This window comes from Danio rerio, chromosome 13 (genome assembly GCF_052040795.2).
Source record: "Danio rerio strain M-AB ecotype USA chromosome 13, GRCz13ab, whole genome shotgun sequence".
Taxonomy (NCBI): domain Eukaryota; kingdom Metazoa; phylum Chordata; class Actinopteri; order Cypriniformes; family Danionidae; genus Danio; species Danio rerio.
The window spans coordinates 24,110,001-24,124,400 of NC_141033.1; the positions used below are offsets into that span (position 1 = coordinate 24,110,001).

The 14,400-nt window shown below is 36.8% G+C and overlaps 1 protein-coding gene across 2 annotated transcripts in view; it reads right to left on the bottom strand.

Moving 5' to 3' along the window:
* Positions 1-10,199: 10,199 nt before the first annotated feature.
* The window catches only part of si:dkey-191g9.5, a 30,927-nt gene continuing 26,726 nt past the window's right edge, over positions 10,200-14,400 (bottom strand). The window contains exons 14-15 of one of the 2 annotated variants that reach the window (XR_015505923.1): positions 12,375-14,329; positions 10,200-12,034 (exon numbers count right to left, since the gene is read on the bottom strand). Coding sequence is in view for 1 of the 2 variants with exons in the window: in XM_087279191.1 (XP_087135317.1) it covers positions 14,202-14,329 (128 nt within the window). In the remaining variant the exon portion in view is untranslated. Of the gene's footprint in view, positions 14,330-14,400 lie in introns of both variants that reach the window. The other variant, XM_087279191.1, reaches the window with a different exon arrangement.

Here is a 14,400-nt window from a genome sequence, read left to right on the forward strand (position 1 = left end):
TCAATATAAAGTGTAACTATTTATAGTTCGTAGTTTTAAAGCACATGTAGTTAAAGTTCTAGCTTCACCCATAAATTGCCCAATAAAATGACCTATCCCATCATATTTTCCATAGGTGGTCTTTGTACTGAAGAACGCTGGTTATTTTTGAATGAACAGAGAGGTTTATAAATATCTGACAGGTAATATCAACAATCAGAAACACGTACATATCTTTATCTATATTCTCCTGAGGAAGATTTGTGAGTTGTGAATATTAGATTGTTTTGAAAATACATTAATTATTAAATTCATATGGTATTCAATGGCTACTGTAATGGACACACAATTATTTAAAAAAAGTTACATGAATAGACATTAATAGGCAAAATCAACACATTTTTGCAAAAAATTATTCTAGTTGTCACGATTTGATTTTCTTATTCACTTGTTGTGTATCCTAAATGGTGTAATAGACTTACTTTTATAGTCGTGGCATCTACAATGGACATGTGTAAAATCAATATACTGATTCATAACAGAAAGTCATATGATTTTGATAGTTATTGATTTAAAACTTTATAATATATGCCTGAGATGTTTTTTAGACAGACACACTTCAAAACTTCAGATTTTAATTAAATATTATCATATTTCCAAAAGAATGTTACACATGGTCATATGTCAGCCATTTTTAAAGACCCTAAAAAAAGCCCCGGATGTGCTCTGTATTAAGAACCCGAAGACTTAAAACTGGCATGTAATGTCTCTAAAAAATTATATTTTTATATATATAAATATATATTAATTACATAATATAAAAAGTCTATTCCTGTTTGATTATGCGCCATGTTAAATCACTCATTCAATCGCTCTTATTGTGTTTTTTTTTTTTTTTTTTGGAGTAAAAGGAGGCCAATAAACTTAACTTAAACCTAAAGCTTAATTCTTGCCTGTATTTTTATATACATCAAAACCACAAAATAGAACCTTGAATATATTTCTGTTGGCCCCTTTTGTTGAGTATAATTGTAATTTAGCCTATATTTCATCCACAACATAACCATGGAGCAAACTTTCATTTCATTTCCTTCCCTCACTCCTTCTAGCTAAAATAAATCAGTCCACCTCTCCAGTTGAAATGATTCATTTTAAAAGAAAACTACTCAAAGCTTCACACTGTTTGTCTGAGATGTTGATTTGTGACTGACACTTCAAAACCTTGTCAGATTTAAATAATAATTATAAAACATTATCATATTTCCATAAGAACGTTACACACGGTCATACAATTTGTGTCAGCCGTTTTTAAAGACCAAGGAGAGTAAAGTGTTCATAGTAAAGCTTCTTTGGTTATTGAAAAAGCCCTGAATGTGCTCTGTATACAAGAAGACTTAAAACGGGCATTTAAGGCAATAAAGAAATATGCTTTAAAAAAGTCTATTTTCATATAAAAATTAGAAAAATATTTATAAATTATATAGCAATATACAATCTATTCCTTTGGTCTGAAGAGGATCTATATTATTCAGACAGAATCTTTTTACTTAGAAGCGTTTAACTTAATTTCGAGTGTAAAAACAGTTTAACGTTACACAGAATCTCACTTAATTTCGAAAAATCATTAAAATGACACAGACCATAATAACTTTCTACTTACCCTACACATGCGAGGAGTTCGTTTGAGCCTGCATCAGGTGTCCTTTAATAGGACTGTGAACTCTCCCTCATGAAAGACAGTCCTTCAGATATGAATCATGGCTGTCCAAAGGGCACTGTTGTTTGATGTCTCTTTTTTCCTGTTTACTGTTCACACGTCTGTACCTGAACTTCATGCAGCCACACCTTCACCAGTATGTTTACATTCTCACCTTCACCTGTTAAACTGTCAACACGGACCCTCAGATCAGTTCAGTCAGCGCTGTCACGCATTCTACATTCACTTTCAGGATATTTTGAAAGAAGGGTGAGCAGGTTTTAAACCTGTCAGACTGATTTCAGATTCTGCCGTACACTTTTCTTATGATAATCACTAGGAGAAAGTTTTCAAAAACTTTTAGCTAATAAAAGACACCTTTTCAAAACTCTTTGTGAGCACTAGATCATTCATTATTGCTTTTGCACAAAATGCAGTTACATCTTCAGGATGATCTGTATACTGTTATGTCACATTTTTGTTTTGTATTTCCTTTTTTCCTTTGCTTTACTCTAGGAGATAATGAGGATCACCTGTTGCCAACGATGAACTGCTCACTGATCGGAGGATGAGAAGAGCAGTGGACATTTAAGCAGCATGTCTCCATCAAAGAGCATATAGAATCACCAAGAGGCGACACTCTAGTGTGATTTGGGAAACAGCCAGATGGTGCGGAGGCCATTTTGGAATGAGAACTCCAATAGAACAACAGCATATTATAAGTCTGTAAAATAAACTATTAAAAGTGCTGACGATTGTTATAGTAAGTGTTGAATTGTCATCTTTCAGGTTGTATCTCAGCTTTAATGTGCTTTTTAAATAATAATGAAATAAAAAAACAAAGCAGCTGCTTGCCATAACAACAGCAATCAGAATGGACAGCCGATTGCTTTCAGTCCAAAATGGCAGAATCCGGAGCTGTTGCTGAGTGCTGCTGTTGCAATGGAACGTTCCATTGAGTGTTGCTTCTTGGTGATTCTAAGCTCTTTGTATGCATTCTTACACAAGGCAAGACACTCGTATACTTTTGAATAGGGAAAAGTGTAACTGTCAATTTGGCAAATGAAGCCCCACCTTCTAGTACAGGAGCCAATCAGTGATCGCTATATGTTAAAACTAAGCCAAACCTTCTAGTACAAAAGCCAATCAGCAATCGCTTTAGAATGACAGGACGTGTGAAAGTTCCAGGAGGACGTGTGAAAGTTCCAGGATGTTTTCCCTGCTGAAAAATCCAGCTTAAACCAGCCTAGGCTAGTTGGCTAGTTTTAGCTGGTTGACCAGCCTGGTTTTAGAGGTGTTTTGGCCATTTCCAGGCTGGTTTTCTGCTATTTCCAGCCTGGTCTTAGCTGGTCAGGCTGGAAATGACCAGCTAAATCCAGCTAAAACCAGCTTGACCAGCCTGGTTTAAGCTGGACATAACTGGTTTTGGTTGGACTTCCAGCCAGGCTAGGCTGGTCAAGCTGGTTTTAGCTGGTCATCTCCCAGCCTGACCAGCTGAGACCAGGCTGGAAATGGCTGGAAACTAGCCTGGAAATGGCCAAAACCCCTATAAAACCAGGCTGGTCAACCAGCTAAAACCAGCCAACCAGCCTAGGCTGGTTTAAGCTGTTTTTTCAGTAGGGTTCCTGATATCGAGGATGTATGGATGCAGACTTGAGTGCAAAACTCGCTCAAGAAGTCCCAGAAGTCATTGCGGCTGAATAAAGGAGGTGGGAAGCACAGCATTTAATATAGATTTATTATTAAAGTTTAGATATATAACTTATTTATCTCAGTTGTTTCCCTAAATGAGAAAATGAAAGTAAACATTATGAAAACCTTTATAAAGGCATAAACAATAAATCGTTGTATGAATGCTGTAATGTTCAAATCATTTTCCTCATTTCTCACAAGAGTGTTCTCTGTTTCGAGGTCTCCCGAGTTCGTTCTTCTAAGGTAACTTGGCAAGAACGGTCTCCACAAGAATGCATTCTTTACGTTCTTGGAATTGAGGAATTGAGTGGAGGCTCTCTTGTGAGGCTTTAACTTTTTGAGTCTTTAAAGCATTATGTTGATTAGGAGCTTTAATTTGTTTTAATTCTGTTAATGCGTTTGTCAATCTTATGTAGTTTTTACCTCAGAAACTCTTTTTGGTAGTGAGTTTACTTTTAATTCTTCAATTAATTGAATCACTCTCTCAATCACTAAATAAATCTTTTGTTCTTTATTCAATTTGCATTTTTCCTTCGTTCAGTCCTCTGGGAGGCTGCTCATGGGACCTCATTGCTAAACCACAAACTCTAACTAACAAACTAACATTCTGTAGCCTACATGTGGTCTAGACAGAATTAAAGGAACGTAGCAATACACTTTTCAAAACAAATTTAAAGGCACACTATGTTATTTTCGCCACTAGAGAGCATGAATTCACAACAAACAAAGACGGCATTATGTTCATTGAGGAGCTAAAGTTAAAAACTTAATGTTATTGTAGAATTAGTCTGAAAGCCATCAAAGGTAAAGGAGACTTCAGAAACTGCTGATGAGGAGTGCGATGGAACACCAAAAAGAAAATAGTTTACATGCAGCATTAGCTTGATATTTTCTGTTGTAAATAGAACTTGATTTATTTAAATATGTAATCACAATTTGTTTAGTAAACCATAGTTAATAGAAAGAAAAAGCAAAAGTAATAGTCATACTGTAGATTAGAGAGCAGTGAATGGGAGAGTTACACAAATATTTTTGGGGATTTCATTCATTCAATATATTTTTGGCTTAGTCCCTTTTTTAATCAGGGTTCACCACAGTGAAATAAACCGCAAACTTATCCAGCACATGTTTTACGCAGAGGATGCCCTTCCAGCCGCGGATTTTCAATTTGATCAAATAACAAATTAAAACTCCACAATAGTGTGATCACAACTTTTAGCGCAAAGGAAAAGTGTGTGAGATTAATAAAGGCAGCCAGAAAAAAAGTGCAATGTCAAATTTACTGTACCATCCGTAGATGCTGCGCTGCTGTGTGGAAGTTTATAACACTGAAATATCTGCATACGTGTGATCTGTAAAGGTCATGATAATGTTTTATAACAGCAAACATCGATTAGATTAAAGACATAAAATAATCTTGTGGAGATACAAAGATTCTGACATGATAATCTTGGCATCCCTGAAAGAAGGAGAGCAGCTTTCTCTCAAACCTCTTCTGGTTTTGGGTTGTTTGTGTGTCTGATGCCAAATTGAGTGTCACAGCTGCGGTTTTCTAATGAATCTTGACACAGGAAGGGGAAAACCAGAGCAGCTGCTTTCCTTTAGTGAATATCCATCAACGTGTTCATCTCATATCTGCAGTTGTTTGTGTCAGTAATTAAATTGGTAATTTCTATACGAAAAAAATCAATAACCGATCAGGGCAAACAGAAATTTTAATTTGTGTTGTAATTTAAAGTATGGATATTAAAGTTTAAGCAACAACAATAAATAAATAAAAATGAAAATTTATAAATAAATGAGTAAAAAAATCAATAAATTCCTGTATAAATAAATAAACATGCAAATATATAAATAAATGAGTAAATAAATCTATAAATTCCTGGATAAATAGAATAATTATGCAAGTAAAAAATAAATGTATCAAAAATCCACAAATTCCTGCATAAATAAATATATAAATAATTAATAGTATGGGCAAGTATAATTAAACAAATTACACGAATGTTGGGGGATGCTAAACTGAGGAACGCTGTGTCTGTTTTCACACATTTTTATATCAATTTCTAAAAAGTCCATTATAATTGTGGCTGGTGGTCATATTAAAGATATTCAGTTCATCCAAAAATGAAAAAAATAATAATAATAATTTTCTCACATCATTTTAAAATCTTCATTTTTTTTTCCTTTTGTTGAACACAAAAGAAGATAGTTTGAAGAAAGATAAAACCATTGACATCTGTAATATTAGTTTTTCGTACTTTGGAAGTAATGGTTACAGGTTTTCAGCTTTCTTTTTCAACAGTAGAAATGAATGTTATAAATGTTTGGCACCACTTGAGGGAGATTAAATAGTGGAGTTTGGTTTTGGGGTAAATACAATATTAACTGCTGATCATGACACTTGAGGATGACGTATTTTCTGTAAGGGCAACCTACTGTTTTCAAAAAAATGTATAATATTTTCTTATTAGAAGATCTCTGTCAACCCATTTCATACAAATGCAGCTGGTATTTTATTATTTGTTGTTCTTGCTTTTCTATGTGCCATCTGCTGGCAGAGAGTGAACAGTCACTCAAGTGAACTGTGTGTGCGTGCGTGTGTGTGTGTGCGTGTGTGTGTGTGTGTGTGTGTGTGGGTGTTTAATGTAGCATAATTTCATAATTCAGGTAATTGTCGGATGTTTTTATGCTTTATATTTTGCAATTATACAATTTAATTTAAATCACAAAGTGTACAAGATATTGGATGCAGATTTAGGTGTCCTTCTTGCTTATTAAGTATTGGAGCTCTTTGAAAAACAGCAACCCACATAGCAAAATAAATCTGGCCCTGCTCTGGCCCACACAATTAGCTTTTGCTTGGCCCACATGCTGCAGTGAATTACAGTACATGACTAGACCAAGTCTGGCTTCCAAACATACCTGCCAACATTTGTCTTTAAAAATCTGGGAGACCAGGGAGAGGTGGCGGAGTGGTGGGGAGATCTAGGTGTCTGTACTATGCACTGGGTTTCGGGCAGCTGCTATTATACCACCAAAGTCGGCTATTTGGGAGTGTTATAGAGGGGGGGGGGGGGTTCTGGGACAAGTAATAAAACAGAAGATGGGTCTGAAATACTAGAGACTCCTGGGAAAACTGGAGTGTGCAGGTATGCTTCCAGACAAGGACCAAACATGGACCATATCGTGGCCAAGTCTCAGCCAAGTTAATAACCCATAACTGAGCCTGAACTGGGCCACATATGTTGGTGTTTGGGACTGATTTTTCTCAAAGGAACTTGATTGGTAATATTTTTTTCTTTATTTGAAAGTAATAAAAATGTATTTTAAATGTGGGTCAAGATAGGTCAAGCTTACTTTCACACATCAGTTATGAACTTCTGGGCCAAATGCTGCATTTGACATCTGGTCCAAGTGTTCTGTGTCGCACTAAAGACAGGTACACCTCTGCCAAACCAGGGCCATGTTTGACCCACATGCTGTATGCCATACGAATGCTTGCTTAGCCAGATTTATGCCAAATCTGGGTCAGAAGTCTTTGCTACCTGGAAAGTATCGTTTCATTTGGCGATGACTATTGTAAGTTCACAAGTGCACATGGAGTGGGCCATTTAGGACTGGGTCATACAGTAGGCTAAAGGGTATAGACTATGCAATAATTTTTCTTTTTGTGGTACAGAGTTAGTGCAGCAAATATCAATGGCCATGCAAACAAAGAAATTGAACTATATTATACTCTTCTTCAACAACTGTAAGTTTAAAAAATTTACAAGAATATAGTTAGCATAACTGTTTTCTCCGGATGAAAAGATGTCTGCTCTGCTGCTGTGTTTACTGCAGTCAGTGGATGACGGAGGAACACGGTGATTGGGCTCAGCTGGGTGCTGTGGCTTGTGTAATGTGGACAGATGAGAGTGGATGAACTGCGGGCATGTGGTCTGTTGTACCAATGTCCTGTAGTGACTGCCCATATGTTTCACTCGGCACAGCTTCTGCTAAACATGCCCTCCATTTGTTAATGCAAACCCACACAGTACCCACAATCTTTTGTCGCATGAATCAACAGGCTGATTTAACCAGGTTGAGGGCTAAGAAATAAAGAAGCTACCTGAATGTCTTTGATATTCATTCATTGTTTATAAAGAAGTTAACCGGTAACTGGGTCGCTAGGCTTTATTACACAAGTTAATTAAGATACTAGATTACCATGAATGACAATTTGTTAGATTGTAGATTTGGTAACTGTCATGAAATTAGACAGGAACAATTACCTAACTGATTTCCCAGCATTCATTTATATAATGAAGATTTGCTGCATTTGCTCACTAAGGCCATTGAAACAAGCTGTACTGCAGTTTTGTCTCCTTCTAGTGGTGATGTAGAGGACTTCTGCTTTGTGAACCTTGTCTGGTTTATAAGGTCACAATAAAAACAATCAAAGAAAGTAGAGCGTGATGGCAAAAATAAAAAAAAGAAAGTGGAGTATAATATTAGCATATTAACAAATAAATAAAGTTTAGACTTAAAGTGGAGTACTGAAATAATACATAATCTTCAAAACCCATCAATATAGACTATCGTACGGCCCCAATTGCTATTTTTGAGAGTGTTATTTATGCAATGTGTCATTCACCATATTATTTTTGTGTATTTATATATTATAAATCTACAGTACAGACAAGACACTTCAAATTCTAAAAAGCATTCTTCTCAATATCTGAAGCAAAGCTTAAGTGCTGATTGATATCCTCAAAATCACTTATCCAAATTGGTGGAAGTGAAAGTAAAAGTTTTTAAGTGTCATTTAGATTATCTATTTGATTGAGTATCTTTTGAGTAACTGTTTTCTAAACGTAGTTTTGTCAGTAGTCTGAAACATGTAGCTGGGGTTTACAAACTCGGTCCTGGAAGGCCGGTGTCCTGCAAAGTATAATTCCAATCCCACTTAGACACACCTGGGCTAGCTAATCAAGCTCTTAAGTTGCGGTCACACTGGCTGCATCCGAAACTGCATTTTAATTTAAACGTGCTACTCGGCCGTTAGAAAAGTACGTACTATACAGTATGAATGTGAGCAGTATGAATGGAATTCAGATGTATTACATCTGCCATTTTGTCATGGTCACATGACCTTTCTGCGTCAGTTGTGTCGCTTCACTCCCATTCTTTCGCGGGGCATCATGGGATGCGCACTTCAGAATCCCGCCGGAAGTAGTAAGTCATCCGAGTACTTCTCACATACTGATTTTCGAATTCTATAAATTTGGACATAGTACTCGGCTGGCATCCTGATTTTAGCGTACTGTGTAGTATGGAGGTATGCGGTTTCAGACGCAGCCACTGAACTTTTCTCTCAATAGACTTCCATTCATACGCATGCGAATGCGACAGACCGGAAAGTGCATCAAGTTTCGCAGTTCATTGCATTGCAAAGTTCAAACTTGGTGAACTCTGACCTGCGAAATCGCATCACTTGACTGCGTGAGACCAATCGAGGATAAAAACATGACCTCTCTGGACAGAAATGTAAAACATGGCCCAATCGGACACTTTTTAAAATGTCTAATCGTCTTGTTTAATCTTGCCCCTTTTCGCAGCGCTGTACGACAGAATTTCGCAAGCTGACACTCTAGTCTAGTGTGACCGCAGCAGTACTAGACTTTCTAGAAACATGCTTGCAGGTGACACCGGTGATGACACCGGTCCTCCAGGGCCGAGTGTGAGAACCCCTGATATAGCTTATAGCCAACATTAATGCTATACAGCGTTTATTATTATGTTTATTATCAAAAGCCAAAACATCAATTTTCATTTAATTAGAACTTCAATGTACTATTACACTTAATGCACAGAACAGTAAAATACAAGAATCAGATTGGGACATAGTATAAGACAGAATTATTAGTCATATAATTCTCAAGTGATTCTTAAAAGAGAAAACTTTTCACAGTGTTTCCTTTTTTTTCTTCTGGAGAAAGTCTCATTTCTTTTAGTTTGGCTTGAAGCAAAGCCATTTTTTACAACTACTTTTAAGGTTAACATTGTTTATAAGTAGGCCCACACTGAATCTGCGCACGCAGAATTCCGCAGATTTTTAACCCATCATTGATTTTATTTACTTGTGTAAATGTGTGTAAATTCATTTTCATTCAGTTTTTAAATTAATTTCAGTAATATCATTGACCAATATGAAAATATTCATATGATTTATTTACAATACAGTTTCTAAAGTCATATTTTCTGTCTGAGTAGATCTATTATATGAGACTTCCTTTGTTTACCAAATAAAGTGGATCTACTTGGATTTGCATTGTAAACATTAAATAGGTAAAAAGGTATTACTTTTATTATTAAGGTTTTGGTTATGGTGCTCCCAAAATCATTCTGCATAAATCCACAGGTTTTTACCGAAATTCTGTGCAGAAATAGCAAAAAAATATCCGCAGATTCCATCTGGCCCTAGTTATAAGGCTAATTTTATTATTGCTCCTGAACAAACCACTGTTGTCCATTCACTTGACTAAATTAACCTTACTTGTCTAGTTAAGACTTAAAATTGCACTTTAAGTGGAAGACTAATATCTTGCAAAATAACTAAAAAACATACTGTCATCATGGCAAAGACAAAATAAATGTTGGTTTTTAAAATTTGTTTCAAAATGTCTCTCCATCAAACCACACTTGGGAATCAAACTCTTACAAAGAGCTAAAATTTCACATGAGGGCTAATAGTTGTGACTTTTCAACTGGATGGATGGATGGATGGATGGATGGACAGATGGATAGATGGATGGTTGTATGCTATTTCAACACAGACACACACAAGGCATTCTCTGCTGTATTCCACTTTATTGCCAGAAACGAGCTGTTCTGGTAAACCGTACACTGTACACACAAAAATAGTCTATTTATTTCAAAATGTAATCAACACCCATTAGCGCAGCAGCTATGAAGGACGGATGGCAATTGTGCTGTTTGTCAAGCTGTGAAAAGCCTGGTGGTCTTGGGTGCTGCGTGAAACCTTCTAATCCCCTCACACATTCGGCTTGTTAAATCTGAAGAGTCTGTCGTTGGCCGCAGGCCATTTGTCTCTAGGAAAATATCCAGGCCACGCACTCATAAACACGCTTTAAAACATTACTCCCCCTGACACAGTAGACACTAAATTGCTCGATCGTCTGAAGCCTGACCTTGGCAGATACTGAGCAAATAAGTAGTTTAAACATTAAAACAAAAATGCAAATACGACAACAGCATTTAGACAACACTGCCAGAGGTATCAGTGATGATTGCTTTTTTGTTTCTTTTAACTTAGGAAGCTCAAGAACTGTTCTTGATATGTTTCTGGCTATTGCTTTCATGATATGGAGATTCAGTTTTGTGCTCATTGCTAGCTAGAAATAAATGATCAACATGATCAAAGAATCTGCAGTAAAAAGCCCTACACCAGAAAACTAAAGTAGTAAGGCTAGCTATGATATGAAAATAGACATTACAATAGACAGACTCTCTTTTTTTCTTACCATTCAATATTAGATATAAAGTTAAGTTGAGCAGGGTTAACATACACCGGTAAAGGATTTCACAAGACAAATATTGCACCACTCGTTTTCAAGGCCCGTTCACACTAAATATGATAAATATATACTTCTAAACATTCGAATTCCCGGTTGACTATAACTATGACTATAACTACATGGATGAATTATATAGTTTAAATCATTAATGGAATTAATTTTTTGATAATCAACCTAAACTACTGTCAGCCAATCAAAGTCGTTCCTGTTTTAACGTGCAAGCATTTACATGTCCCGTGAAAGACTTTGAAGTGTGTATTTTTTATTTAATGTTTGATGTAATATCAACCGAAACACGAAGAGAGAGTGGGACATATATAGTGTAGCTCCTCCCTTTTAAAAAAAACAGCCAATAGTGTTTTGTTTCATTACTGCTTTGCAAGTGAGAGTGCTGTAGCTCAAGTGCATCGAATGTAAAGCAAATGAGAAGCATCTTAAAAGGGGTAAAAAAAAACTGTAGTGTGGGTTGACGTGAATAAAACCATTGATCCATTTAGGCGGAAGTGACAAAGCACAAGCTTTACATGCTTATATCAGATTTCTATCTTCTAAACATAAAAATTTGTCAGTGTTTTGGAGCACATTAGCTTGTGATATCTTATTGATACCTTAAAAACAAACAATACTGATACTAACATCTGAAAAACTTTATGGGACTTTTAAAGTGACAGACAACAAAACTGATCACCTTCCATAGTGCCTTCTTTAAATAGAATATAGATCTAGTGCATTCAAAATCACATGCTGTCTTGAGTAGATGCTATATTTGAATTTGAACTTGCTCCATGACCATTAAAAAGTATGTTCTGTAGAATAGGAATATGGGTAGTAGGAATAAAACCAGACATACTACATCCACCATATTGTTCTGGTCACAAGATGTTCCAGCAACTGTTGTGTCACTTCACTGTTATTCAAAGATCACAACTCATGGTCTTATGGAATAGGAAATTTCCACAAAATGAACACTTTTTTTTAGGTCATGCGGGTATCATGTCAATATGCATAGGTAGATTTTTGTTTGGTATTCATAGACAAGCAGTCTATTTTCCCATGCATATTATTTCCATATGCATACAAGCCAATACTGTTAAGGCATTCTTCTAGCTGGCAGCCCACTGAAGCGAAGCAGGGATGTGCCTGGTCAGTACCTGGATGGGAGACCACATGGGAAAACTAGGTTGCTGCCAGAAGTGGTGTTAGTGAGTCCAGCAGGGGGGCGCTCAACCTACTGTCTGTGTGGGTCCTAACGCCCCAGTATATTGATGGAGATTCTATACTGCTCAGTGAGTGCTGTCTTTTGGATGAGACGTTTAACCAAGGTCCTGACTCTCTGTGGTCATTAAAAATCCAAGGATGTAAAATAGGGGTTTAACCCCAGCATCCTCGCCTAATTTGCCCACATGGCCCCCTAACCATCCCCATACCATAATTGACTTCATCACTCTGTCTCACCAATCAGCTGATGTGTGGTGTGCAATATGGCTGCCGTCGCATCTTCCAGGTGGATGCTGCACACTGATGGTGTATGAGGAGATTCCCCCCAATGTGTAAAGCGCATTGAGTGACAAGAAAAGCGCTTTATAAATGTAAGGAATTATTATTATAATTATGCATATGTATATGTATGTATGCATATTATGTGTCAGCGCACGGTAAGGTGTTCATCTATTGTGTGCTTGCGTCTATTTGGGTTGTGCAAGCACGTGGCTCTGTGTTTACACTGTGGCCGCCTGCTTCAGTCTTGTCCTGTTAGTGTGAACGTGTAGTTAATGAGTTCTCTCATTGGCTGCCTGTTCTAATCTTGTCTAATGTAAGCGCATGGCTTGTGTTGTCTCTCTGTGTCATGTGCTCTCCCGTCTATTGTCTAGTTTCAGCCTCTTTGTTAACCCATTATTAGTTAATTATGTTCATCTGTTTGTGTGTTAATTTACTAGTTTATAATCCCCTCATATCTTCTGTCCTGTACCAGTTCGTCATCGTTCGTCACCGTATATAGCATAGTCTTGATGTTGCCTTGTTTCAGCCCTGATCCCCACCAGCCTTCCATCCTAGTTTGCTTTGATTGTTTATTTGTTTTTTTAGCGTTTTCCTCCTCGGGGTTGTTTATTTTGCCTTTTATTTTTATTTTATTTAATTAAGACTAAAAATTCATTCACTCTGCAATTGGATCCTCGCTCCGTTTTTCCCTGACCGTGACAGACGCCTATTAGACATCTATTAGACCTCTTTTAAAAACGAGAAATGCTTGCTGGGTAAATAATTATCTCCATAGTTATCATATTAGTGTGAATGGGGCTTAAACAGACAGTTCATCAATAAAAATTAATGAATTAACTCACTCAGGCCATCCACAATGTAGGTTACTTTTTTCTTCAGTAGAACATGAAATATATTTAGCTGAACAATGCTAACGGATGACAAGCAGCACTTTGAAAGCATGAAAACATATTCAGATGAAACAAAATGAATACTTCTGTTGTAAATAATAGTTTTGGTTTTCTTGTACAAGCTGATTGTTTCATTTCACAAGAGCTCAAAATATCATTATGAGAAACAAATATATTTGCTTTGCCTCTAGTCACAGTTACCACTGTATTGTATGAAACACCAAGGACCATGATTTCAGCTAAAAGTCTTCACTGTTGTACTGAAGAAAATGCTCCTGGATGGTCTCAGGGTGAGTAAATTAACACCAGGTTTTACTTTAAGGAGTAAATTATGCCTTTAAGAGCAGTGCAGTACATTAGTATGCAACATAAAAATGAAATATTTGTTAGTAATTTCCATTGACAAACAGCAAGCTCATACACAGACACTGCAGCTCGGCTAAATCTAGTGCTCTAACAATGGAAGTCTATGGAGAACACCACACGTTTGTATGCGGTTATTTACTAAGTTATTTGCCACGGAACACTCCTCATGAATTTTTACAGCTGTTTCTGTTTGGGATGCCAGCAGGTTCATTACTGATATCTGATGGATGGTCTGTCTCCCGTGTCGTCCTGTTCCTGGGACAGCTGACAACAAATATTCATGGACAAGCTGACTTCTTCCTACGTTAGATGATGAAATCGCACCCTCTTTCTCCAGAGTTGGTGGAGTAAATTTATATTGCTTTGGTCTGACTATATGCCAAGCTAGAAGGGGTAACTGTGCGAGTGTTTTACTATCCTTTTGGGAATTGTCAGAAAATACCCCCACAAGGATGTCTGTATGTGTGTCTGGATTATTACTATGCAAGACGTGTCAGTCTAGGCGGTCTCCGAAAGAACAGCCATCACCGTGTCGGCCTGCTTTGCCAGCTTTGTGCTGGTGTGATTGGACAGTTTGGACAGGGTGTCCCTCAGGTTTAGAGATGTTATCTGCTCCCTTAGTATGGCTGTAGGAGAGAACAGAAATGTAATTAGGAGGTTATAAATTAGTTTTGGGTTTTTTTAATATTCACAGAAC